We start from the raw sequence: 21166 nt of genomic DNA, 5'->3' as shown, positions 1-21166 counted from the left end.
AGGTCACAAGACAAGGCTTCATGAGGTGTGAACATGTAATGATAGTGTTAACACTGACATATTGTTTTTGACATTAGACAGAAATAAAAATACCCCCCCCCCCACACACACACACCCCTCCCCTCCCTGAGCTATCACCTTGTCGTGGTAGGGGGAGGTTGGTGTGTCCCCTTGGAGCCGAGTTGTGTGGGACTTTGTGACCCTGGCAGGGGCACCCATGGAGAAAAGATCCCAGGTGAACGATCAGACAAAATACGATTCGTAGACATCCGATGATGAATGAATTTGGAGTTCAATTTCCATGGGCCCGCACCTGTGGGAGCGGCTAAAGAGGTCCGGTGAGCAGAGAGCTAGGTGGAGGCAGAGCTGGCTCTCAGGACGTGCAATGTCATTTCTCTGGCCGGGAAGGAGCCTGATCTGGTGTACAAGGTTCAGAAGTTCTGACGACATATCGTCACGCTCATTACGACACATTGCTGGGCCTCTGGTACCTGTGGTGGACACTGTTCTGCTCTGGAGTTGCCCAAAGAGGGAGGTTCTGAGCAGGCGTGGGTATACTTGTTGCCATGTGGCTCAGTGGCTGAGGTACACCCCGGTGGAAGAGGGGGTTGCCTTCCTCCGCCATCAGGTGGCGGGACGGGTTCTGCCTGTTTATTTGGGCACCAAACCGTATTTCTGAGTACTCACCTCTTCCTGGACTCCTTGGACGGGGTCCTGAAGAGCGCTCGCGCTAGGGACCCCATCATTGTTTGGCGTGGGTGGTCTAGTAGGTTAACTGCTTGCGCAATAACTTTACCCCTGGCACAGACAAACAATGAATTATTAGGAAGCGAGGGCCTGGTTTGTTCTGAAGATAAAAACCTCACTGAACACGTTCCAACACACCCGCATCATTTTTAGCAATGACCACCACAAGGAGGCGTGAGGAAATGAGCAGTTTGTTTGGAAAACACTGGAAACAGGAAAGGACATCGGGATGAAGTCATCTTGACCAGGATTTGACTAGTTCATTGCGGTCTTTAGGAAGTCGTTAGCAAATTATAGGAAAGCATGCATTTTCCTAATCTCGTGGGCACTTTGTTCTTAAGTATGAAGGACGACGTTGGTTTTAAAGACTTTTAGGACTTCTTTCTGGACTTATGAATGAAGTCACTGTCTTGTTTTAGGACAATTATCAGCTTGCTTGTAAGGCTGATATATTGAATTATACTCAAGACTAAGAACAGGCACATGGCGGATGCTACAATTTGTTGCGTGAAGTCCACCGCTCACCCTCCAATGAAACAAAAACTTTACTGTAACTGTTATTTTACCTTTTAAGTCAGGTTTGCAAACCATTATTTTGATTTGGGCAATGTTGTTAGATGGTAAAAAAGGAGCGGTCACTGTTGTCGATTTAATGTGGCTGTTAATATTCAAGTATCAGTCGAATGTTGCTGCTAGGTTGCTAATTTGATTACCGGTATTAAGTTTTACTGAGAGTCCCAAGGTGACTGATAAAACTTTCTCTTTGTTGCTCTGTTACCCAACAGACTATGATTTTAGTTTTGTCTGAGTTTAGCTGGAGAAAGTTATTTATCCAACACACTAATACACTCAATGCAGTGACAGAATGACTCTAAATGTGGCCAACAAGGTTGCGCTTCATAGCTGCCTTTCAGCTGACCTAAAGCAAGCATGTACACGTTGAACAATATTGGGGATCCGGAATTGACCCCTGTGGAATCCCACAGGTCATTGCCATTTGTTCTTGAGACACAGTTAGCAATTTCAGATCAGAGCAGTCTGAGAGCTGACTTATCTCTATCGATCACTCTCTCTCTGAGAGAGAGACACACAATGAATCTCTCAAAGAGAGGGAGAGCTCGACCAATATATTTCTAATATTATGATCCAATCTGCAGAGTGAGTAACAGAAAGTTGATTTTGGATTGCGATCATGGCAAACGGCAGCCTCGAACCCAGTCTCTTGGCAAGCCCTCTACACGATTCCATCCACTATCAGAACCAAGCCCGGATTAAAGACTGGTGGATTGCATCAGGAAAAGCATCTGGTGTAAAATCTAAACGACACATGAGTGACTCAAGGTGCGAACTCGAAGTCACTCCTTTTATGACGATGTTATTCGAGTTATATGACTCATGATTCTATGACTGGTGGTTATTTTGTCTTTTAAATAGGATATCTTGTTTGTTTTTGTGAAGCATTTCCGGTACAATGTTAAGTCAAAAAACAGTTACCGGTAGTCAAAGGCAACCTCTGAGATGATAATGAACCGTTCGTAGTACACCAAATTTTTATTGTCACATAAAAGGCATACAACCTTTTTTGTAGTATTTACAAAATAGAGAGAGCCCGTGGATGTCACACGTATAAAAATATGCATTACATCTACTGTATAGAAATATGTACATCATGTGCAAAACGTATGGCATACGAACAACAAAAGGCAATGGGAGAAGGACGACTGGAAGCTTCAATCAAGGGATCGGCTGCAGAAGGGCCAGAAGCTCACTTGTGCTTCATTTTCCCGCGCGCAGAATATTGTCACTACACCGTGAAAATTTCCAAACTTTACCATGGCGATAAACCTCGCAGTCTACAAGAGGGGGCGGTTTGACAAGAGTTTTGATCTGAAGTCATTCTGAGTGTGTTAATACGAAAATCTGCATTAACATTACAGTACATCGAGAAAAGGAGCAGCCGTAATCACTACAGTATGAGCTGTCCTCAACTGGCCAGTGACACTCGGATCGCCTGCGTGACTGCGGCAGATATCCGAAATGACAGAACATAGAAAGAAAAAAAAAATAAACATATCAAAATGATTTAACACTAACACTCAGCAATGTGGAAACAAAAGAAAAAGTTGGCTTGACAATACAGAGCTTACTTTTACATATCTATACAAAACTCTCTACAACTTAATATTTTGTTGGTGCACAGATGTTGGACAAACGGGTTTTGAAAGTTTAGAGTTTGGCTCAGGTATTGTTGGCTTTTGTGCACATACACTGCGTCACTGTGCCGCTACAGTACTGACATGAAATACGCCATTCTGATTTGTGTCCTTAGGCCATAAAATGTATTTGCACTGTTTGGGACAAATGACAAACTCCGATTTGAAGACTCAAGTGGCACGATTCGTTTTGATCCGTCAGCCTTATCCGATATGCGTTTTTGAAAGAGATGGAAATATACAGTAAAAAAAAATTAAACCGAAATTCGGGAGTATAAATCAAGCCCGATACACCATTTCTAGCATTTAAGTTGAAAACTAAGCGTGAAGTGAAAACGTGGACAAGAGATGCTCAAATTTGAGATATGACGCAGACAAGGTTTCAGAGCCCTCTTTGCTGGCACCTCTCAGGGTTTCAGGACATGTTTGCACCCTAAACAGTCAAGAAAACAGTTGTTGGAAGCCTTTTGTTACTTGACTCATCGATTTGATCATGGTAGCACATTTTGTTCTCGCAACAATACTTCGAGAACGGTCATGCACACGGGAGACGGAAAAGACGACGCACAAAGCGCATGCAACTCACTGGCACACGCCACAGCGGCGCGACTTTACAACCGTTTGTTCTTCCTGACCAGCTCGGTCTCATTGTTTTGTGCAGCGGAACCTCAAGTTAAAAAAAAAAGAATCTGACAATTGTGATCAGCATTTATGCATTAAAAAAAAAAAGGTGTTGATTTGTCTTTGGCATTTGCGGAATGACACCACAGAAGAGTGCGGGTGATGACCAAAGTGGGATGACGACGGTACAATAATAAAACAGGACAATTATAAGTCACATTAATAATTACAAAAGCCCACAGCAAAGTTGTAAGCCCGAAATGTGAAGAGAATCTCCTCTTAGGCACATGAACACAAATGTTGTCTTGTCTGTTGCTGCCCAGCGTGTTCAACTAGCAATTGTTTGAAGGTTTACAATTACAAAACATCAATGCTAATCCATAAGCCCATTTATGGCATTTCAGATCCTAAATTAGCATTAAGCTATCAGAGGAAATTATATATTTTGGTCGAATATTTTGGTGTTGAAGCAAGCGTGGTTTGTCCCTGACTGCATTTACAGAACTGTGTGTGAGATGTGGGAACAGGTGATCATTTTTTTGTCACGTTTAAAAGCTTGTGGGAGGAGAAAAAGCTAATAATATATCAACATATATATTGTCTTTTTTTTTTTTAACACTCCTGTCACGATAATTTAAGTTTGGACTCAGGGACAAGCGAATCCAATTGCTAACGTGTCCAATGGGAAAGTGGTTTTAAAATGGAAATAATTCAGAAGTCAACCACCATCACTGAGGTCAACTTTAGAGATACCACAGTATTCATACTCCTGACACACACACACACACACACTCACAAAGTGTAATGATACTGCAGGACAGTTAAGATACGGAAGTCAACGTCTCTGAACACTGATGCATCTTCAGCCACACCGACTGGAAGCGTGTCATTGTTTGTTCCCTTTCCCTATTTGTTCGTCACAAAAGCTGCCGGCGTTATGTGCCCAAAAAAAAAACAAAATCTTAATTCATCATCGTTGCAGAATACATTCAAAACAAAAAGACCCGATAAGAAATCTCGTCTTGTAAAATCGTTTTCGGACAACTGGTGATATGTAGAGTTCACATTAGCGTAGTTTTGAAGCGTAATTTTGAGGCGACCGACAAGGTGCCTCTTTAGTGCATAGCTCCCACGTGGTCACAGGAGCATCCTTATGGAAAGCCTTTTGATCATTTATTGGGAGGGGAAAAAATAAATAAAATGGTGTGCTGGATTGACCTTAACCATTTCAGGGGCAGCGGTTACGACAGTGGACAGCCTATCATGTTATCAGCTTGTCATTCCTGGCGCATGAAAGGGTTAAACTGGTTATCAGGGGTGGGGTTGGGGGGGGGGGGGTATTAGCTCAATCGGCTCTCCATAGAGTCCTGCGTCCACTTCAATCGGTTCGTCAGCGCCATGACAGTGTAACAAGTCACATTTGATAAATGGACAAACATACAGGATGGGATGGATCGGCCTGATCCTTCCCACAGCTTGAAGTAATGGAAGGGAGTGGAGTGGTCAGTATCATCCAATTTTACTTCTCCTTGTGTTAGAACGACCTCATTTTTGAACAGCATCCGTCAGTACCACTGGACATGAGCCAGGCCTGGAGATTGCGGACAACCTGTACATACAAAAAGTCCTTGCTACTAGAATTCCTTTGGTTCCACCTCTTTTTTGCTGCTCCAAACAATCGTTATCCCTTCTTTACCCCTCCCCCTCCAATCGCCATACAAGTGACATCATCAATGAAAGCTGTGCAAATCAGTGCACTGCCTGTACAGTGGCTGTGTTTCGTGAATGCTCTCCTATTCATCCCTCTTTCTTCCAGTTGGCTCTTTGCTACTCAACCCTCGCTCTTCTCGTCTTCACTCCTCAGTCCCAGTGCAGTTGCAGGTCATGCGTGTCCAGGAAATCCGTCGGGATCCCGAGCGGCGTGAGTGCCCCACCGGGAACCGGTGGCATGGTGAGGTCCAGCCATTCCATGTTGTCTAGTGTCGGGTCAGGGAGGCCGATATTGAGCGAGGTAGGGGGAGAGGAGGGGTCGCAGAAGGACAGGTCGGATGTGTCCATGGGCGAGTAGGGCTGATGGTCCATCAGCTGCGCCTGCAGCTCCTCCATCAAGCCCCGGGTGCGAGGGTCGGAGGCCGCCGGCGCGTCGGCCAGCGTCCTCTCCAGGAAGGCCTCGAGCTGGTTATCGGTGGCCAGCGAGCAGAGGTTGGCCAGGCTGGGGTCGATGGCCGGACTCAAGGTTGGAGGGGGGGCCACCTGGATCTGGGGAGGGTGCCTGGAGAGGACGGTGTTGACTGGAAGGGTGGTGATGTTGGCTGTGACTGGGTGAGTCTTGTTGAGAGACAGTGGAGGGTCATGCTGGATGAATGGAGTGATTTCTAAAGGGTGGTCAAATGGGGCACAGGGGAGAGCAGAAAACATCATGAACCAAGATGGCATTTTCCAGTTACGTTTGGGGGGGGGGGGACAGCACCGTATTGGATAAAATGATTATAAAGGTTAACGGCAAAGAAAGTTTTTTAGAAAGTGTAATTGCGTATGTTGTGAGCAAGGGTGTCGCTTGACTCAATGGAGGGAAGCACCTCAAGTCCAGGGTGTGAGGAAGCAAAGCATACAAGCGCACATTTCACACACGTTAACGACTGAGATTCTGAACATAAACGTTTTCAGCCAATGTTAGATTTGTCGAGTCATTTCAATTCTTTTAATACAGTGCACAAACATTGGACGTGTGTTTTCGGCAATGTTATATCATGTTATTCGGGGGAGAAGTCCGTCCGTTTTTGGTCGCAAACAAACAAGTGGGCGAAAGGGCTTTTCTGGTGTGAATACGCCCTAACTGCCCTCTTACCTCCACTCTGTATGAGAATGTCAAACAAGTCATCCATCTGCTGACTGGTCGCCATGGCAACCTGCAAAGACAGATACAGTATGTTTATTTTTGTCTGTGTGTTTGGGGGGAGGAGGGGGCTTGACAGTGGTTTAATCTCTCAAGCATGGTGTGAATAGTGTGCGTGTGTCTGTTTACGGAGGGGGAGGTGGAGGGGGGCTAACCTGTGACGCGTTGTTGACATGCAGGTTGCGGCTCTGTTTGACAGCGTCCTCATAGCGAGGAGGCTCCCGTGTCTTGGGAGGCTGGGAAAGAAGAGACGCAGGCTGGAGGATGAAGGTCGGCTGCGGAGAGGAAGGCTTGAAAAAGGAAAAACAAACTGAATTATCGCCGTAATCCCATAATGCTAAGAATGAAAACGACACAAGTCAAAGAGTCACACACAAATTTTGACACCGTGCTATGTCCACTGAATTTTGTGAAATCATTGAAAGCAGTGTTGTAAGGCTTTTTTGGGGGGAGGGAGAGGGGGGGGGGATTCACCAGGGGCAGGGCTCTATCCTAACCGCCAGGTTTCCTCTAATGCCATAAAGTTATGAAGGTCCTTCATGTTTAGGTACTTAAATAATAAACAAGGGCTTCCAGGGAGCGCACAAAAGTCAGACAACTGGAGTTACCTTATTCAGTGGCCCATTCGAGACGTGGTTGGGAGAAGTCCGAGGAGAGGCCCTTCTGTCTGGGGAGCTCCCCAGGAAACACTGAGGATTTATCTCAGGCCTAGGATGCTTCTCCGCGTCAGTCGTATTATTGCGCAATGTCAAAGTCTGCAAGTATCATTAAGAACAGCATTTCGAGTCTCGCAGAATTTGACCTGTAAATTTCAACTGACACAAGATGGGAGGGAGAAAAAAATGTCTCTGCAATACTTGTCTTGCATCTTGTTGTGTGGCGTGGCGAACCTGCAGCAATGAGTTGTGGTTGGCCAACTGCTGCTTCGGGGACGTTTCCATTTTGGTGCTCCGAGGCTGAGGAATGGAGGTCTGGACGAGGCCCGGATTTGAGACAGTAGCCTGAAGGACAGGCTGAGATCACGAGAAAAAACATGTTTAGTTTGCTGGAGTGACTCGTGAGGAAAGGAACGCAAAATTAGATCGGGGCTTCCAAAACAAACGGCCATTGTGGCCTTACCTGCAGGCTGACAGTGGCGCTTGGCAGCTGGATGGCGGTGGCATTGTTGGGCAGTGACACAGGGAGCAGGATCTGAGTTCCAGTCTGGCCACTTGTCGTCAGCAGAGTCGGAGTCTGTCCAGATGTGGTTAACAAGGTCTGCGGTTGACCGAGCACCTGGGACATCCCCGCGGGATGGCTGATGAAGAACTGCTGCAGATTGGGGGTGGTAGGTTGGGACTGCGGCTGGGTCTTAAGTTTGGGACTTCTCTGGGAATGGTAGAGGAGCTGTGGGCTAGTGCTTACTTGGTCCTTGTTTTGGGTGAGAAGCCGAGTTTGGGGTTGAAGCTGAATTGGCTTTCCAGAAGAAAGAGTCACGTCCTCCAATTTGACCGTAGTTTGCTGTGGGGATGTGAGAGTCTGGGAGCCCAGCATCGAGCTCGGAAAGGAAACTGGAGAGCAGTTTGTCAAGACCGTTTTCTCTGGTTTTACAGCGTTGGCGTTCAGGATTGTTGAAACGGGGCTAATTGAACATGAAACAGTGGTGAGCTTGGAAGCTAGTGATGGAACGTTGGTGGTACAGCTGCTCTGACTTCTCTTCTCTACCTCCAGCTGCATCTTGAGCTCCTCCACCAACTTCTGCTCCTGCTCAAGCTTCCTCATCAACTCTTCAATCTGTCGCTGCTTCTCATGAAGCCTCCTGTCCTTCTCAGGTACTCTCAAATCAGAGAGAGGCGAGGATCCGGGCCCTCTTGAGCCAGAATACGCCAACTGCATTTCGGGTTGAACTTCGGACATGCCGGCATCCTGGTGGAGGGTGAATGGATCAGTAGGGACAGGGGACACTGGGGGTGTGGCGCTCATGTTCTCAGAAGCTCCCTTCATGGGTGGATGGACAACGGCGGGGCTGGTCGTGGTAGTCTCCATGGGGATGGCGGTCAGAGTGGTAGGAACGGGTGTGGGACAAGTGGCGGGAGCTGTGGAGCTGGGTAGATCTTGGAAGGGCTTCAGCCTTTCGATCAGATCGGTTTTAGTTCCTGAGACGGGGAGGCCGCGCAGCTTGAGCTCCAGTTTGAGTTCGGCTACCTAGAACAGAAATCATGAGGAGTAAGAGGGAAATATAAATGGGCTGACGGTATTAGCATCCTTTGGATGTTCTTAATTTATTTCTCATCTTTCTAATCTCGATACCCGGAAAAACAATGAGAGCCATCCATGCGTCCAATTTCTCAAAACACTCATTAAAGGTTAAATGAAGACTGTGTTGCGTGTTTGGATGTGTCTTGCGATTGAAAACCAGTCTGGTGCTAACCTGCATCTTGGTCAAGCCAAATATTTTGCAGTCAAGTTTCATGTTACGCCATTCACACATACATTTGCGGGCTACAATAAAACTCAGTTGTACTGTACTGCGACGACTCCTGATTGTTTCAGTCTATTAGCACCCTCTAAGGGTAAAAAGTTGATATAACAGCCAGGAAATGTGTTTTTCCTCGTCAACGCCACAGCGATGATATTTGACACAGATTTTGTTTTACACCTGTTTCCTCACGCAAACTGCGTGTTTTTACCCGAAATTGGGATGAGTAGAGTCAGGGAAATAGCATACAGCGAGAAGTGTCTTGTCTGTGGACCGTTCATGACTAGATTTGAACCCTGGTCCAATGTGTCCTATATAATCTACCATTGCCACCTACAATAACCAAATCGAAAAAGATTCGGCAGTATCCGCCGTAGCTACACAGCTTCCTGTCTTTATCCAGCTTACTTTGATATCAGCCCCAGCTGTAACGAGAACAGGATTTCAAATGTCCTTGGCACGCTCTCCAAGTGGCGCGTTCCCGGGTAGTCGCTTCATGCAGTTCAAAATTCATCCAAGTACCTTCATCTCCTCCAGGTTTGCAGGCAAGACTCCGGGCTTGCGGCTCGATAGTGAGTTGTTCTGTCGGGCTAAGGGCATAGTGGGCAGTGGAGGTGCAGTGGGTAAAGAAACCACAATGGAGGCCGGTATACCGCCGGCGTTGCTGCTTTGGCCTTCTGCCACCGGTCTACAGGAGATGGAAAAAATAACAGCTATTGATATCAGAGCAAACATTACAATTTGAAATATTGAAATAGGATAAAACACAGAAAAACGAGAGCAGTTGAACCCCTCCCCCCAAAAAAATCAGAACCCGGTTTCTCATCAATCGCTCCATTTTTAGACACTAATGCGAAAAGCAGCTGTGTAGCCATCCCCTGACAGTCATAAATATTCCTGCCGCAGAAATAAAAGCTTAAAAGACTCTTTGAAGGAAGTGGAGCAGTTTTGACACTTATGAAAACCGGAGGATTATAGTCTAGCCCGTGACAGAGTGATACAAAGTGTTTGTGATTTTTGTTGTTGTTGTTGCTTATTTCATAAACATACTTGAGTGGGGCTGGTAATATAGTTTGATAGTTGTAGTGTTGCTGTTGCTGGCTGAGTATCTGCAGTTGGAGGAACAGCTGTTGTTGCTGTAGAAGTCGGGCATAGGAGGAGTCCATTGGGGCCTCGCTGGGCTCCTGTTTCTGGTCCGGTGGAACGTACTGGTGGTACTTCAGCTTTTTCACTCTTGGCTTGGCGTCTTTGCTTTTCTTACTGCGAATCTTCTCAGAAGGCAGTTTGTGCTGGCTTTGCTGTGGGGCGGTAGGGGAGGTTTCCCAAATGTCAAATTGTGCTGAATCAGCTCAAAACACAAGCGGTGAAGCAAACTTGATGATACTTACCTTCACCAATGTTGGGCCAGGCTTGCAGGGAGTGCTTGTAGTGACTGGTTGAGCGTGAGAAATGACCGGGCGGCTTGTAGTCTGCTCATTAGTAGTGACCACCCTCATCGAGTCTGTAGTGGATTGTGTGGCAGCTAGGGGGGACTGATGAATTTGATAAAAGTACAGATTCATTTTCAACGTTGGGACTTTTTTGGTCTGACAGCGACATTGCTATTTATCGATCTGACCTTCAATACGGGGGGGCCTGAAGGAGGTGGGGCCGGCGAGGGAATTTCTGGGGATTTGATGTCCCCGGGTGAGGGCATAGAGCTCTGAGACTCTTGGCTGGCGGGCTGCTCCGGGGACAAGGCTTCACTGCTGTCCTCATCCATGACCTTGGGATAGTTCACCTGACCTATTAACATGAAACCAGGACGAGACAAGTGTCACCGAGCAGCATAGTTCCAGTTATCTGTTGAGTTATGTTATAAATATTAGCCCCACCTATGCTATTTGCCACTATTTCCTGTCTCACCTATGATGGCCTCTTTAAGGTTCGAATCCACAGGCAAGATGTTCTTCTCAACCAGCTCCATGGGACCGGGTCTTTGGGCTATTTTCTCATTCAGGTTGTCCGCCAGCCGGGCTCTTTTCAGCTTCATTTGGGTGGCCTGGAGTGACGGCTCGGCTCCAGTCTCTGAGGATAATGCATCACTCGTCAAGTATACATCCATCAAAATGCGGAAATATATTTTAGGGGGGGGGGGGGCATCTATTTACTATCAAATGTGTATTTATGGAGATCAGGGGAGACATTTTGTCATGGAAAGGGGAGGTGAGGAATGAGACTACCAAACATAAATACAAAATGGAAACTATACTTGCCTTGTAAAATGTGCATCCTGACCAGTTCTGATCTCTCTGGACGACTGCGGATCTTATGCTTCAGAAAATTTTCAGTCTGAGAAGTCACACCAACAGAAAACAAACTCCTGATTTGAAAATACTCGATACACTTCTTCTTCTTTTTTTTTTTTTTGGAGGGGGGGGGGGGGGTGAGTCTCAATTGATTTTCATACCCTGGCTCTCTCCAAGCTGCGAATCTGCCCATGGAACGCAGCCGGGCTTTTCAGGGCTAAACAAAACACATTTGGGTTAAACATTCTCCGCTTAACCATGAGCCCCCACCAAACACGCAAACTAGAAGAGTTGACAGTATCGGGTAAGCTCCCACGCCGACACATACGCCATAGAGTGATGCGCAACTGACAAGTGCCATTACTCACGTGGCATGATGCCCTGATCCACCAACTGCTCCCGAGTTCGTCTTTGTTGAAGTCTCAACTGCAAGACTGGGAAAATAAAACACACAAATAATTGGAAATAAAAAAATAAGGCCACACACCTCAAAGAGACAGCAGTCAAACTGACACGAACCAACATGATACTGTGGTCCTGGGCGGTAGGACGAAACTGACAATAGTGTCCATCAGTCCCTAAATCTGGAAAATTCATTTTTCTGGAATTGTCAAAGACATCACAGACACACTCACACAAAGCATTATAAAGAGCTATTACGAGGCGCGCTGCAAAGCATGCTGGGAAGTGTGCGGTCACACCATCGCTACAATATGTAGTTTTAATATCGTCTTTTTGGTGGAACACTCAAAGTGAATTCCTGCTTTTGAAAAAAGAATAAATTATACATATCCAAAAAAAAACTGTCTATAGTTTTTATAGGCTTACATTTTTCTTGGTGCTTATAGTAGAAAAAGGCCCGCAACTGATTTTTTTCTGCCTAAAGTTGAAAATTAAATGGGACGCTTCCTGCACAGCTTGATCTGCTCAGCTTGGTGAAGTCTAAGGAGCCCTACGTCAGAAATAGATAGGGCGTGTATTTTTAGCAGAATACAACAGCGGTTGGGAGCAGCCCGACGGGGTGTGTGCTACAGCGAGAACGGGACCCGTTGAAATCATTGTGTTCGATCCAGTTTGCTAACACTGGCGTCACCTTGACTGTCATGCTAACTTATGTGAAACGATAAGAAATCCTTTATTAGTCTCGCAATGGAGAAATTCTCAACCACACACACAAGCTCTCTCTCTTTTTTTTCTTTTGCCTTGCAACCGCGTCTGCGTAAAAATACAGACCCCTGCATCAATGCGCTGCAGGGGATATTTCGACCGCAAATAATAGGCCATTGTGACTGCAATTAAGCATGGCACGCAGGGTCGCATTTGGTTTGGGTGATTCACAGACACTTCAAATGAAAAGGCCTGCTCACCTCACCTCGACAAACACGTGACGAGCTGTGCCGCAACCGGGGCTGGATGAGCCGTTGATGCAGACAAAAACAATAACAAGTGGCAGGTTGTGCCTTCGAATGAATTGTGAAGGGATTTTCTATTTAGGGTGACTGGTTGTAAATAGCACAGCAAATGCACAAAACAAAGCAGATATTAATTTTAATCTCCAAGAGTGTGTGAGTCAAATTAACACGGCCTCAATCTTTGCCAAAACAAACCCAGAGGGACTGTGTACTCTGCTCAGAGGAGCACCTCATCTCCCCCTCCCACTTCCTGCAACCGCATGCTCAGTGCAACTGATGCGATCTCAATTTTAATGTTTAAGGCAATATTTTAAAAGGGGCTCTGTGGTTGCCCAAATGCTTCGCGATGGATAATAGGCTGGAAAGTATGAAGTGCGCGTGTTCTCACTAGAGGGGAAACAAAAGCCCAGATGATGAGTGGCCATGACGACCGTTGACATTCCACATGAACTTTTCCACAGCCAAATTTCACCGAGCTCTCCTGCAGACCTCAGCAACCATATATGACATCGGCTCCCACACAGATTTTTCCGACATTAAAACGTTGCATTCCCTTGATAAACACGTGTTGATTGAGATGCAAGCTTGGGCTTTGCATCATCGACTCTCAATTTTTGCCTGCAGTCTTTCAACTTATTGGCCCACTTCATGATTCCGTCCATACGTAGACAAAGTCGGTTAGTCAACTCACCGTTTTTGCGTTCATTGAGCGGCGGCAGATTCTGGGTGGGCTGCAGTGACAACTCCTCCATCTCATGCGTCACTGCTTCACTCTGGGGACTTGGCACCAGCAAACACATCCCATCTGCCCCGAGAAGCTCCCGGGAAGCCTGCGGCTCCATCCTGCCTTCAGGAGAGAAATCGAGGATGTCCGAGAGTGTCCGGGGCAAGCAGCAAGTATGTATGATAGGTCACCGTCTTTCGGGCCAAGTGGGGTTGCTACCTGTGAGAAGCCAAGGATAAGGGGAAAGAATAAGACATTTTGGGTTGCAAAACAAACCATTTCCTGCACGCTGTAACCTGATAACATGATAAACTGTCCACTGTTGTAACCGCAGTCCCTGAAAGGGTTAAGCTTCCCAACGGGGACTTAATAAGTAGATGACAGCCTGTTTGCTTAAAACATGCATGCCATTTATTTATCTAGCAGTGCCTTTGCAAACATCGTTCCATTCCAGGACCTCCAAGACCTCTTACTCCTCGGGACCATCTTGATGTTACTGTTGGTTACGTTCACATGGACGCTGTCAAGTCTTCCCGTAGGTCCCAAAGTACCACGAGAATACAAGCGAGAAACTGAAATAGGTGGTCAAAACACGGGCTCATGATTGAAATTGAAGGTTGCTGCTAGGTAATGCTTCCAAACAACAACAAAAAGAGAAAAAGACTGCGTGAGTAGCTTCGGAACCTGGGTGGATATGTTGATTTCTCAATTTGATGAAAAGACAAAGTAACTCAAACAAAGCAAAACTTGGCAGCAGCAGCAGACCATAGCTGGTACCCCTTCTGTCAGCTAAAAAAAAAAAGTACGGTATTTTCTACACTTTCTGCAGCTGTGTTATATTGTATTCCTTTAGCATAGCTACATCTGGTGGATGCGCAATGTAACCGCAGCCACTATAGTAGCATCTATTCTATACGCCTAATTATGCAGTGCGCCCTATACATGAAAACAGCAGGCCATTCACTGAAGATGCGGTTTGTAATCCGAAGCACCTTATACTGCGGAAAATACGGTAAATTAAGGCTGTAAGCTCCGACATATTCACGGGTCGGCATTTGCCGTTTTTTGGAATCCGATTCCGTTAATCACCTAAAATATTGCGACACTGTGTGATGTTTTTATGCCAAGGCCAAAGCAATACAAGGATTATGTGTTACTTAGACTACTATGCTATTTGATAAAATTGAGTCGTAGGAGATTTGGACCCCTTTCAATGGTAACAACAATCCTGAATTTGCCGTGTTTCAAGAATCAATTTCACAAACGGAAAATGTGGTCTGTCTGGTGTCAGTATTGTAAATTCAGTTCGAAGGTGGTTAAAAGGTGCATGAGTAGCATTTTTTAGGTGCTGAGTAACCTCATATTTTGGAGCTATTGTCCAAACAAGCTCTAACATATGACTACTCTAGATGGCATTATGAAATAAGCAACATGTCCAATGGCAAACAAACGAAACACGAAAAGGTATTTGTAAATCTATTGTGAAAGTTGGAAAAAAAACCCACCAAAATGACACAAAAGCAATTTTACTCCTCATTCTGGAAATTGGATTTCGAAGATTTGGAATGACAGCATCCTCACCGTGCTTCTGCTGTAGAATATGACTAGTGCACTTCAAATGCAACAGTGAGAGCTTTTACAGACTTTGGCAGCCGCGTGATGACTTGGCCTGGTAACTGGCATTTGGCTGGTTCCATGTTCTGCTACAGACCAAAATATGAATATTGGAACAAGAAATTGGGGAGGTGCCAGCTGGGTTCCCATGCTTCAGTCTCCCAATGGCTGGGTTTGGTTTTTTTTTTGGGATGCAGCCCCCTCAGTGACATTTTGTGCAAGTATGGTTACAGCTCAGACCAAGACTGTCCCATGCTCAATATAACATTGTGTTTCCCCTCAAGGGGACCAGCAAAAGGTTGTTGTCCATTTACAGCCAACAAGTAACACAAGTAATGGTAAGAGTAAAGTTTACTTGGTTGCGGTGTCAGTTTCACAGACTTCGCACATGCCAAAGTATAAAGTTATCAACCTTAATGGAAGATTGTGTTTCTGGATGACAAGATTTATGCGGTGAGTATGTAATGATGCGCTTTTATTTTTAATGAGCTTCTATTTTTATTTTTAATGCGCTTTTATTTTTAATAAGCATATTATTGCTGTTATGACTGTAAGTGCCTACCTTAACTCATTCACTCCCAAAGACGTTTTTAAACGTCTTTTCAGACTTGGTCCAGAATTGGCTGGTACTGAATGAGTCAAGTAGAAGAGGACCGGAAGAGAAGGAGACTCTAAAAGTCTTTGGCTTCTTTCCCTTGTCAGTAACGTCAGGCCGTGGTGACACACCTGATGGGCGGAGGGGGGAGGGAAGACCCCCCCCCCCTCCAAGGTGTTTATCACGACAGATACCAGATTTGCATTTCAAGATTTATATAAATGGCCCTTCTTAGTTCAAGGATTTATGATATACGTGTTTATATCTCTGTTGAAAGAAGCTTCAATCGAATGCAGGATGAGTACCACCACTTCAAGGTGTCTGAATGAAGCGAGGATGTGGGGAATGACAAAGGGAAGCTCGCTTTGGGACAAAGGCTGTGGCTCGACGGAACTGAACACGAGAGCCACACAGCCGTCTGGGTGAAGAGACTCTCGGAATACAAAATCGATGATCGGGACACACACACACACACACACAAACCACTCAAAGAGCTTTTCCGCAAATGTGCTTGGTTACGAAACATTTGATTTGAGATGCACAACTGAAATTTACGTTACCGTTTAATGCCTTTGTCCAAGCAGACGTTTCTATGCGGTATTCCCAGCTGACCACAGACTCATGTTGGTCGCGTAGAAAAAAAATACTAAACAAAAAAAAAACTGACTTTAACTAAAACATTTGATTCTATAAGTGACAGCTATGAAATATCAACGGAAAGGGGCATGGTTTTGGTGTTAGAAATGGAAAAATGGCTAGAGGAAACCCCCCACAAAACAAACTCACTCTGTGAGAGAATGCAAAAGAGAGAAAGGGACACATAGTTGTCATGACTGACACATGCCGGTGAAGAGTAAACATTCCAACTACACAGGCAGTGTCAAATGTATGCGCATTTGTTTTGAGTGACATGACCGAAATCAACTATACTGGACAACAACACTAGCCACAGAAGTTGCACAAAAACATGGCTGCAACTCAACTTCCCATAACTCATGCTGTTCTTTCGATGCATTGAATGAATAATTCATTCCATCCAATCGACTGACTCCAAAATGATTTCATTCACCTATGAGAGTGATGACTGGAATTTTTATTTATATACTGTATATATTTTTAAATAAACACAATACTAGTAATTTTCCATCCTTAATGAAAACAACACCATCCAGTATTTTGCAACGTTTTGGACATCTATTTTGAACAAACCAAATACATGTGTTGTTTTACCATGATTCGCGGAACAAAAAGTTCACTGACCCCACAGTCTTGGTGCGACGACAAGAGGAGGTCGAAAGGGTTCGTTATTACAAATAGCAACGGTTGCGTCAATTTCCACCGATAAATTACAACCCAAGTGCAAGCTTGCGCGTGGGTCCGCGCGCACACACAACTTGCACTTAACAGATGTCTTCGTTTAAACGCTAACGTGGCACCAACTGTAATAGTGATGTGGCCTCCGTCCAAAACAGAAAGTTAGAAGAAAACAAATGGCAAATGACACTTTGTTGCTAAGGACGAAGTCATCGATTCAAAGTTCATTTTAAACATGCGGTCCGTAAACAACGAAAATAAAACATTAACCATTGGGCCAGCATGAAAGAGTGAACCCGATGGAGTAAGCGGTAAAAAGAAGTTCAAAACTCACGTCTGCCAACTCTACGCTGTACATGTTTTATAAATAAGATCACAGATCCTCTTGCAAACGATAGTGGATTGTATTTTATCATATATTAATAGGTACCGGTACTAAATTCACGTGCACATCGTCGCGCGAGTACGATCATCCCTCCGTGCCAGATTCCCTGAGAGTTTGCTGTTCAAGGGCCCCAAATAGACTCGATCTGGTCCAAGAAAAACGTTTGCTTTCATCCAGAGATAAGCCGAGCGGTGATGTCATCACTTGGAAGTTGGGACTCATTTCGCCGCGGCCTGCTCTTTTCTCACAGACTCCCTCGCACGTGTGCTGCCGCTTCCTTCCTGGCTGGCTTTGCGCGCTGGAAATGGTAGCTAAGGAATGGCCCAACGACAAAAACAAAAACAACAACAATAAAAAAAAACCATGACCTGATTCCGAAGCATTTGGGAATCGGCATCACACATTTGCGGAGTGAGGGAATCTCGAGATAGCTCCGTTCGGGTGCCATCAATCACAAAGATTCCAATGCGTCAACAAGGATTAAATTGTTGGTGCGATGGGAACGTGAAATGAATCTGTTGCAACTTGTCATCAAGATTTTATTGTTTTCACATGACATCACTGGTTAACTTTCGACACTGCCGCTGACTCGTTGACTAAAGAAGCACCAATGTGTCAATCATTTCAAATTGGCTCGGCAAAATAGGTTCAAAGACTGGTCGAACCAAATCCTGCAGCACAGAACGGAACAGTCTTGTCACAAAACAAGCGAGTTCAATTATTTTGCATTATTTTCCGTAGATATTTTACCCCCAGAAAAGGATGAATATCTGTTTTGAATGGGCCACAATTACCGAATTATCCTTTGTTTTCCTTTTTTATGTGAATGTCGAAAAATGTATTCAAATCGGTATTGACACAAACACACAACTGTCCAACCTCCTCCAAGTTTGCCACGTCACGTGTCACTCCACTCGGCTCCACCTCTTAAAATATCAGATTCTCACGGATGGAAGACATCTAGAATACAGAGAGTTGTCTATGCATTTTTTATTGCATGTTCAAATACTGTACATTGATTTATTTCATTGGGTGTTGTGTTTAAAGCATATAGGTAAAAAGTAAGACCCCTCCAAAAATTATTGTATATTTCTTTTATGGTCTCTATAAAGCAGGGGTGTCAAACTCATTTTTGTCGCGGGCCATTTTTGAGTTAGGTCTTCCCTCAGACACAACACAAACATGTTTAATCGCATTATCGCAGCATGATTACTTGTAGGGGTAACAAAATTATTGCAAAATCTCAATGTAATTTATTACAGATGACAATTTCACACATTTTTAGCAGGGATCGAACAAGTTCACACAAATTATTTTCTTTCGGCGGGGGGCCACATAGAATGAGGCAGCAGGCCAGATCTGGCCCCCTGGCTTAGAGTTTGACACCAGTGCTACAGAGCATATACGCAACGTGCCACTAAATTAAAGGTTCCACCTCAATGCTGGGGAGTGATGGGAATCGAGGCGTCAACATTTGAGGTATTTGAACGAACTTTCTGTTCAGTCATCACTTCACTTGGCGGCTGGAATCAAAACACGGGCAGGGATGATGGCTTTGCCATCCACCCATGCGCACGCATGTGGAAGGTGATGCGCACTTTTCAACACGTGGCCGCTACATCCTGACGGCGTGCATGACTCAGTGTCTAGATTTGCCGAGGCATCACTTCCCTTCTACAGATCAATTAAGAGCGTGATAAGATCATGCGGCGAAGACAGACTTGGTTTTGTCTCTCATTTGCACGACTTCGATCACATTGTAGTCACTTTCATCCATCCATAAGGGCTTAACTATTCACGGTCACAGGGAACTGAAGGTGCGACTTCATATTGGAATGGTTAGCAATCAACCACAGAGAATGTACCGAGGCACAGCCTTTGAAATTTAGATTCACACCATCAATTAGTCGGAATAGAACACATGCAGAGGAGTTAGTCAAGTGAACCATTACACCAAGCGTGACTCATGCCCCCTCTCCCCCGAAAACAAAACCCAAACAGATGTCTGTAGTAGTACCAACAACTCAACTATGAAATTCTGAATAGTTCTAAAGAGGATCCAGACTGCTGTAAAGTACAAACAAAAAGAAAGAAGAAAAAAACAAAAGCAAGGAGCCTGGCTCGACCTTATCAATATGGCAACTACAATGTGGTTGTTAACTGTTTTCATTGTCATTTTAATGATTAGGGAGACATTTCCAACATCCAACACAACCAGTTTGCTGTTTGTTGTCTGGCAACAACGCAAATTTCATGTCGCTTCCTAATTTCGTAATGATGGATTTCTCAACATATCGTCTCGGCTCTCCCGTTTCATCTGCGATGCAGCGAAGCCCTTCTCCAACTGGCTGACATGTTTCAGTTAAAAATATATACTTCGAAACTCGTGGGGCGAGAAATTCTGCCGTTTTCCTGAAGTCCACGCCTCAAAATTACTGTGACATTTCAAATGGTGTTACTTGCCCTAAAAAACTCAATCAGTGAGAGAGAAAAATAGAGTAAAAAATCATACGTGTTTTCAAAGATTTTAGGGGCATGTAGAGTAATCATGACATGTTTTGTAGAAAATTCCAAGCACAAGCCACATCGCTTTTGGTCTGCGCATATTACACTTAACGGTATCCAATGCAAAAGCAGTTAACAAAACATCGGGCTTTATCAAGTCTAGATTAATGATCACAACCCATTTACAGGAGTAACAGTTTTAAAGACTACACAAACACGAATCACAATCATGAGGAATATGCTTTTTTTCCGTGAAGCTAGTGTAGGTGTACCTAATGATATGACTCATATTTGGATATGACATACTGTATTATGAATAAATGAGGCCAGTGGTGCCGTTTGTCGAGGTAAAGTCATGATTCCCAACTACTGAGCTGGGACCAGGTGTGCCATGGGAAATTATCCAACTTTACATACTGGGTGAATTGATTTATCGTTGCAAACGACATATGATGACAGGCAGCGGGATGGCAGAGCATACATCATGTGTTTTTTTTTTAGACCTTTTAGATTGTGAGCGCAAGCCAATTGAAGAGATTCGTTGCAAGCATATGAACTCCTAAGTAGACTAATGGCAATAACTTCATGATATTCGTGTGATATTGTGAATGACATTCCTTTGGTCACGATGTTTTAGTGGAGGAGAAGGCCGGTGGGTGTGGGGCGCAGCAGACACTTTCAATCTGACAGGTGAGTTCCCCATAGTATCAAACACTATAAACACTCCTCCGTTGTTTCGTCGTTTTTAACACTGATGAGAAAAACAACGGCCGATTCTCACTGTGCATCAACGCTTTTAAGGTGTAAACCCTTGCAATAGTTACGTGGCTTTCTCGATGAGCGTGTCTCGCTCGCTTTGCATTTTTGGGCTAGCGTTCCAACGAGCTAACATGCTAAAAACAAGACGCCGCCATGGTGAACGGAACTTACCAAATGGGCAACACCAGAAAGTCCGAAGTATCCGACTTGGCGGTCATGGTGATAGATTCGTTGGTGACAAGAGGCTTGTCCTCTGTGATGTTTTGCTGCCCTCCGGCAATGAGACTGAAGTTTATTTGGCCGAGTAAAATGGCTGCGACTGCTCCGTGGGTGCTGATGCAGGGTGACGTCATGACGCAGCCGGACGGGAAGGGGGTGGGGAGGTGGGCGTGGTCGCAAGAGCAGGAGGTCGTCGGTAGTCGTGGGGCGTCGCCAACGTTTCCCTTGCTGGTCAACACCGACACTGGACATACGTTCGGAATACAGTACAGTATCTCACTTTCGTCTCCAAGTGACAACGGCAGTGTTGTCGTGTTACGTAATACAGTAGTGACTGCTGACTCGCGTGTAAATAAAGAATGAAAACCGAACCAGCTCATTTGCATTTACTCTGTCGTTGCATTAAATAAAAAGAG

General features: G+C 45.0%; 1 protein-coding gene and 1 long non-coding RNA gene across 3 annotated transcripts; both read right to left on the bottom strand.

Moving 5' to 3' along the window:
* Positions 1 to 32: 32 nt before the first annotated feature.
* On the bottom strand, positions 33 to 1860 carry LOC127603891 (uncharacterized). Its single transcript, XR_007963153.1, has 3 exons — positions 492 to 1860; positions 314 to 417; positions 33 to 202 (listed from the first exon to the last, which is right to left on the bottom strand). It is a non-coding gene; the product is annotated as an uncharacterized LOC127603891 (long non-coding RNA).
* Positions 1861 to 2279: 419 nt separating this feature from the next.
* mrtfba (myocardin related transcription factor Ba) lies at positions 2280 to 20995 on the bottom strand. 2 transcript variants are annotated; one of them, XM_052070453.1, is made up of 16 exons: positions 20703 to 20995; positions 13327 to 13578; positions 11592 to 11657; positions 11385 to 11440; positions 11191 to 11266; positions 10841 to 11002; positions 10554 to 10720; positions 10324 to 10467; positions 9986 to 10233; positions 9458 to 9623; positions 7597 to 8661; positions 7335 to 7490; positions 7086 to 7232; positions 6633 to 6767; positions 6430 to 6490; positions 2280 to 5956 (listed from the first exon to the last, which is right to left on the bottom strand). In XM_052070453.1, the coding sequence occupies exons 2-16, from the start codon at positions 13475 to 13477 to the stop codon at positions 5442 to 5444; spliced, it is 3315 nt and encodes a 1104-aa protein (XP_051926413.1). In that variant the 5' UTR covers positions 13478 to 13578; positions 20703 to 20995; the 3' UTR covers positions 2280 to 5441. The 2 variants fall into 2 exon arrangements, with proteins under 2 accessions (XP_051926413.1, XP_051926414.1); XM_052070454.1 differs by having other exon boundaries at positions 7368 to 7490.
* Between the last annotated feature and the right edge of the window lie 171 nt (positions 20996 to 21166).

The sequence above is a fragment of the Hippocampus zosterae genome, chromosome 7 (assembly GCF_025434085.1).
Source record: "Hippocampus zosterae strain Florida chromosome 7, ASM2543408v3, whole genome shotgun sequence".
Classification (NCBI taxonomy): domain Eukaryota; kingdom Metazoa; phylum Chordata; class Actinopteri; order Syngnathiformes; family Syngnathidae; genus Hippocampus; species Hippocampus zosterae.
The sequence above is the reverse complement of the archived record's forward strand: the minus strand, read 5'-3'. Positions and strand labels throughout refer to the sequence as shown.

Bases quoted from the DNA above. Each gene is read 5' to 3' on its own strand.
- mrtfba (XM_052070453.1), bottom strand. From the start codon at position 13,477: ATGGAGCCGCAGGCTTCCCGGGAGCTTCTCGGGGCAGATGGGATGTGT. The intron at 11,267-11,384 runs GTATGAAAATCA...GTGACTTCTCAG, and splicing joins GCAGCTTGGAGAGAGCCAGG to ACTGAAAATTTTCTGAAGCA. The intron at 6,768-7,085 runs GTAACTCCAGTT...TCCTTTTTCAAG, and splicing joins CGAATGGGCCACTGAATAAG to CCTTCCTCTCCGCAGCCGAC.